The 6,864-nt window shown below is 43.7% G+C and overlaps 1 protein-coding gene across 1 annotated transcript; it reads left to right on the top strand.

Annotated features, from left to right (window-relative positions):
- Positions 1 to 284: 284 nt before the first annotated feature.
- tmem256 (transmembrane protein 256) lies at positions 285 to 5,705 on the top strand. Its single transcript, XM_029760250.1, has 4 exons — positions 285 to 475; positions 871 to 908; positions 4,844 to 4,924; positions 5,194 to 5,705. The coding sequence occupies exons 1-4, from the start codon at positions 394 to 396 to the stop codon at positions 5,335 to 5,337; spliced, it is 345 nt and encodes a 114-aa protein (XP_029616110.1). The 5' UTR covers positions 285 to 393; the 3' UTR covers positions 5,338 to 5,705.
- Positions 5,706 to 6,864: the final 1,159 nt, after the last annotated feature.

The raw sequence follows: 6,864 nt of genomic DNA, 5'->3' as shown, positions 1-6,864 counted from the left end.
AAAAACCTGCATTTTGGAGCTGCCTTACTCAAGAAAGCAAAAAATACGACTTTATTAACTCAATGATTTTATTTTTTACATTGTTTGCAAACTGATATGTATTAATGCCAAAATAACATTCAAAACAGCCAACAAAAACATGGTGGGGCTCTGCCCTACCTGGCCTGAATGACGGGTTGCCACTGCACTACACAGATGAAAGGGAAAACCTTTAACATTTGGTTGCACTTCAGAGTTATGAAATCTATCCCAGACACTGAAACTGTAACACAGCGGGCGCCATTTTGGTTCAGGAAACAACTCTGCAGGAGGATGTGCTCTCACAAACGAGTCCCTACCGCACGCAGTTTCCTTCATTTTTCACGGTCATTCGTCGGCTTGTGATACACAGCAATGGCTACGTCTTTGGTTGTGCAAAGGTTAGCAGGAGTGTCGGGGGCGCTCGCTGTCGCAGCGGGGGCATACGGAGCGCATGGTAAGAATCCACATCTTTATCATTGTGCGCTGCATGACAAACAGATTGCATGATTGTGTTGTTAACGTTAAAAGCAGTCTGCTGTTTTGTAAACGCTGCAGGATAGGCTATCGCTGCTTCATGTCACTCATTTGGCCATGGGGATGGGATAGTCCTGCCCAGACAGCATGGTGTAGAAATGCATAATAACAATGTATCTGTGCCTTCCGGCTGTAGTTTACTACTGTAAATGAAGCCTAACCTAATACAAAATGCGCTCTGAAGGATATGTAGGCTAAACACTTTATGATAAAGTGACACACACACACAGGATACAATACACTGTATTTTATGTAGCCCTACCCTTACTGTTCAGCTGCCATGACCCTTTACAATCTCCTATTTGTTTTATTCAGGTTTCAAAAACAAAGATCCAGAAGATTACTCGAGAGTGGTAAGTGTTATTGTTTTCATGTGGTATGAGTAGAGTATTGGCCCAAAGTTGGAGAGTGGGCTGGTATTTAATTTGTTAATAAGTGCATTGTTTATATTATAAATTGCATCCACTACCAATATACTAATACACTGTTTTGATACCATTTAATTAATATCTGGGAATGTTATACCACCTCCGTCCTCCTTGTCAACTTACTTATGAGCCCCTAACCAACAATGCAGTTAAAAAAAAAATGAATAAGAATAAGAAATAACAAGTATTTAAAGAGCAGCAGTAAAATAACAATAGCGAGACTATATACAGGGGGGAACCAGTACAGAGTCAATATGCGGGGGCACCGGTTATTCGAGGTAATATGTACATTAGGTATAGTTATTAAAGTGACTATGCATAGATGATAACAACAGAGAGTAGCAGCGGTGTAAAGGGTGGGGGGGTGTGTGTCAATGCAAATAGTCTGGATGGCCATTTGATTAGTTTAGTTGTTCAGCAGTCTTATAGCTTGGGGGTAGAAGCTGTTTAGATGCCTCTTGGACCTAGACTTGGCGCTCCGGTACCGCTTGCCGTGCAGTAGCAGAGAGAACAGTCTATGACTAGGGTGGCTGGAGTCTTTGACAATTTTTATGGCCTTCCTCTGACACCGCCTGGTATAGAGGTCCTGGATGGCAGGAAGCTTGGCCCCAGTGATGTACTGGGCCATACGCACTACCCTCTGCAGTGCTTTGTGGCCGAGCAGTTGCCATACCAGGCAGTGATGCAACCAGTCAGGATGCTCTCGATGGTGCAGCTGTAGAACCTTTGAGGATCTGAGGACCCATGACAAATCTTTTCAGTCTCCTGAGGGGGAATGGGTTTTGTCGTGCCCTCTTCACAACTGTCTTGGTGTGCTTGGACCATGTTAGTTTGTTGGTGATGTGGACACCAAGGAACTTGAAGCTCTCAACCTGCTCCACTACAGCTCCTTCGATGAGAATGGGGGCATGCTCGGTCCTCTTTTTCCTGTAGTCCACAATCATCTCCTTTGTCTTGATCAGGGAGAGGTTGTTGTCCTGGCACAACACGGCCAGGCCTATGACATCCTCCTTATAGGCTGTCTCGTCGTTGTCGGTGGTCAGGCCTACCAATGTTGTGTCATCTGCAAACTTAATGATGGTGTTGGAGTCGTGAGGTGAATGCACCAATTTGTAAGTCGCTCTGGATAAGAGCGTCTGCTAAATGACGTAAATGTAAATGTGCCTGGCCGTGCAGCCATGAGTAAACAGGGAGTACAGGAGGGGACTGAGCACCCACCCCTGAGGGACCCCTGTCTTGAGGATCAGCGGATGTGTTGTTACCTACCCTTACCACCTGGGGGCGGCCCGTCAGGAAGTCCAGGATACAGTTGCAGAGGGAGGTGCTTAGTTCCAGGGTCCATAGCTTATTGATGAGCTTTGAGGGCACTATGGAGTTGAACGCTGAGCTGTAGTCAATGAACAACATTCTCACGTAGGTGTTCCTTTTGTCCAGGTGGGAAAGGGCAGTGTGGAGTGCAATAGAGATTGCATCATCTGTGGATCTGTTAGGGTGGTTTTGGAGTGGGTCTAGGGTTTCTGGGATAATGGTGTTGATGGTGTTGATGTGAGCCATGACCAGCCTTTCAAAGCACTTCATGGCTACAGACGTGAGTGCTACGGGTCGGTAGTCATTTAGGCAGGTTACCTTAGTGTTCTTGGGCACAGGGACTATGGTGGTCTGCTTAAAACACGTTGGTATTACAGACTCGGAGAGGTTGAAAATGTCAGTTGGTCAGCGCATGCTCGCAGTACACGTCCTGGTTTTGCCGGGGTAGGCAGTCATTGTAAATAAGAATTTGTTCTTATCTGACTTACCTAGTTAAAAAAAAGGTTACATTTTTTTTTTTTTTTTTAAATCTGTCTGGCCCTTCAGCCTTGTGAATGTTGACCTGTTTAAAGGTCTTACTCATATCGGCTGCGGAGAGCGTGATAACACACTCTTCTGGAACAGCTGGTGCCCTCATGCATGTTTCAGTGTTATTTGCCTCGAAGCGAGCATAGAAGTAGATTAGCTCGTCTGGTAGGCTCTTGTCACTGGGCAGCTCTCGGCTGTGCTTCCCTTTATAGTCTGTAATAGTTTGCAAGCCCTACCACATCCGACGAGCGTCAGTGCCGGTGTAGTACGATTCGATCTTAGTCCTGTATTGATGCTTTGCCTATTTGATGGTTCATAGGAGGGCATAGTGGTATTTCTTATAAGCTTCTGGGTTAGAGTCCTGCTCCTTGAATGCGGCAGCTCTATCCTTTTGCTCAGTGCAGATGTTGCCTGTAATCCATGGCTTCTGGTTGAGGTATGTATGAATGTATGGTCACTGTGGGGACGACGTCATCGATGCACTTATTGATGAAGCCAATGACTGATGTGGTGTACTCCTCAATGCCATCAGAGGAATCCCGGAACATATTCCGGTCTGTGCTAGCAAAGCAGTCCAGTAGTTTAGCATCTGCTTCATCTGACCACTTTTTTATTGATTGAGTCACTTGTGCTTCCTGCTTTAATTTTTGCTTGTAAGCAGGCATCAGGAGGATAGAATTATGGTCAAGATTTGCCAAATGGAGTGCGAGGGAGAGCTTTGTATGCGTCTCTGTGTGTGGAGTAAAGGTGGTCCAGAGTTTTTTCCCTCTGGTTGCACATATAACATGCTGATAAAAAATTTGTAAGCTAGATTTAAGTTTCCCTGCATTAAAGTCCCCAGCCACTAGGAGCGCCACCTCTGGGTGAGCGTTTTCCTGTTTTCTTATGGCGGAATACAGCTAATTTGAGTGCGGTCTTAGTGCCAGCATCAGTCTGTGGTGGTATGTAGACAACTACGAAAATACCAATGAAAACTCTCTAGGTAGATTGTGTGGTCTACAGATTATCATGAGATACTCTACCTCAGCGAGCAAAACCTTGAGACTTCCTTAGATATCGTGCACCAGCTGTTATTTACAAAAATACGTAGTCCGCTGACCCTCGTCTTACCAGACGCCGCTGTTCTATCCTGCTGATGCAGCGTATAACCGGCCAGCTGTATGTTGATAATGTTGTCGTTCAGCCACGACTCCGTGAAGCAATTTTGAATGTCCCTTTGGTAGTTTAGTCTTCCGCGTAGGTCATCAATTTTATTTTACAAAGATTGCACGTTTGCAGGTAGAATGGAAGGCAGTGGGGGTTTATTCAATCGCCTACGAATTCTCAGATGGCAGCCCGCCCTCTGGCCCGTTTTTCTCCGCCTTCTCTTCACACAAATGACAGGGATCTGGGCCCCAGGAAAGCAACATGTCATTCACGTCGGGCTCGTTAGACTCGTTAAAGGAAAAAAAGGATTCTGCCAGTTCGTGGTGAGTAATCCCCAGTTCTGATGTCCAGAAAATATTTTTGGTCATAAGATACGGTAGCAGAAACCTTATTTACAAAATAAGTAAAACAATTATTTCCAAACAACGCAAAGATACGCACAAAAAGACACAATCGGTTAGGGACATGTAAAACGTCAGCCTTCTTCTCCGGCGCCATCTTCACTAACGACGCTGATCTCTAATGTAATATATTACTCTATTTCCTGATTCGCGTGATGTATTGTTATCTCTACCTTCTTGCACTTTGTGCTGTTGTCTGTTCCCAATAATGTTTGTACCATATTTTGTGCTGCTGCCATGTTGTGCTGCTGCCATGTTGTGTTGCTACCATGCTATGTTGTTGTCTTAGGTATCTCTTTATGTAGTGTTGTGGTGTCTCTCTGGTCGTGACATGTGTTTTGCCCTATATTTTTTTAATTTTATTTACTTTTAATCCCAGCCCCCGTCCCCCGCAGGAGGCCTTTTGGTAGGCTGTCATTGCAAATAAGAATTTGTTCTTAACTGACTTGCCTAGTTAAATAAAACTATCCTCCCCAGCTTTATGAGACGGCCAACAAGTACCACTTCTACCACAGCATAGCTCTGCTGGGTGCCTCTCGCTGTAGGAAACCTGCTGTGGTATGTACTGTATGCTTCCCTCCCATCATTATAATAACATCATTAAATAGAACCCTATATTGTTGTAATAGAAAATACATCACTATGGTTTATTCTAATCCTCCGTCTGCATGCATTCTCTGTTTTGTTTGTATTTGCGATTTGTAGTACATGTCTTTTCAGATACTGTATGACACATTTTGAATGAGGTTTGTGCCATAAACTGTACATATTGGTCTTGACAATAAGCAGAGAAGCACACACTCACTTTCCCTGTCTTCTTTCTGCAGGCGGGCACCCTCCTGGTATTGGGCACAGGGGCGTTCTGTGGGTCCTTGTACCACCAGGCCCTGACGGAGGACCCTGTGTTGAGGAAATTGGCTCCTTATGGGGGGATGTTCCTGATCGCTGGCTGGCTGGCTATAGCTATCTGAACTGACCTTTAACCTCTGGCCCTTGAACCTTTGACCCCTACTGGTGCAGGATGACCTTGCTATGGGACACAAACTGACTGTTAAGTTCAGAGGCCAGAGAAGTGGAAATATCATGATAGGTGGATGGAGGGCTGGATGGAGGGAAGGGGCGTTGGTGAAAATGTCACTTATCTAAACCCTCCTCTTTTTCTGTGGGTGTTAAGGGAAGATAAGGTTGTGAGGGAACAGTTTTTATTCTTCCGTCATCACAGGCTGCAACGTACCCTGTGACTTAAATTTGTGTGTGCGTGTTTGTGTGTTTGAGTTTGAATCGATCCAAAATACGAATGTATATTTATCCTTTATCACAAATAAACCTGTTGAAAAGAGTTGATGACCACCTTTTCATCCCTCCCTTCTGAAGAAGCTTTCTGAAACCTCGCTCTCACTCACTCTCTCTCTCTCTCTCTCTCTCTCGCTCTCTCTCTCTCACTCTCTCTCTCTCTCTCTCTCTCTCTCTAATTAATGCTTTATTGGCATGAATGGGTGGTTGCCACTATTACCAAAACAATGTATATGAAGTATTACATAAATTAAGATGTTCGAGCAACAATAATAATATATATATATTAACAAAAACAATTAAATTAAATCTACAAGGGCTCATGTGTTTGACATTGCGGAAGCTATTTTCTCTCTTATAGTATAACAGGCTAGGACATAATCTGCAGCAAGATCTACAGTCTCTACATTTTCTCCTGACAAAATGCAGATTTTCTTCTCAACAGGCAGTTCAAAAATGATATCTTTAAATTTCAGGAGTTAAATACCTTTTGAGACATTTTGGGCAGTGGGGTAGGAAATGCTGCTCATTCCCTAGTTGATCGGACCCACAGTGCTTACATAGTCTTGGTCTGTAGTCACTGAGTCTGTACATTGTTAATGTCTTTCTTTGTTTGAATTCTTTGATTTTGACAAGGTGTTGTGCTACTTTGATATGTCTACTTATCATTCGGTAACATTGAAGTTACCAAATTGCAGTCCTCTCTTCTGAGGGACCTGAGTTCCTATCAAGTTGGGCCTAGTATCAAGTGGTGTGACAATAATAAACTATGTGGTCTGTAAGCAGGCAACATGTGAAAATGTATGTGTGGGCCTATAGAAAAACATTGAAAACTATGCACATTCACCTTGTCAGGTGCAGGACAGAAGAACGTATCAAAGAAAAGGGGAATGTACACAACTCTTGTTTGCTCCCATGGTGATTTAATCAGACGCACAATGAACACAACGTTTCGATCCCAGTTTGATCTTCATCAGGTCATGCATACACCACTGTGAGACATGCATACTTAAGTAACCTCCAGAGGCATACATACATCCGGTCATTTGAATACATACAGTACATTCGGGAAAGTATTCAGACCCCTTGACTTTTTCCACATTTTGTTACGCTATATTCTAAAATTGATTTAAATTGTTCAATCTACACACAATACGCCATAATGACAGAGCAAAAACAGGTTTTTAGAATTTTTTGCAAATGTA

This window comes from Salmo trutta, chromosome 8 (genome assembly GCF_901001165.1).
Source record: "Salmo trutta chromosome 8, fSalTru1.1, whole genome shotgun sequence".
Classification (NCBI taxonomy): domain Eukaryota; kingdom Metazoa; phylum Chordata; class Actinopteri; order Salmoniformes; family Salmonidae; genus Salmo; species Salmo trutta.
Note: the sequence above shows the minus strand (reverse complement) of the source record. Positions and strands in the feature narration are given on the sequence as shown.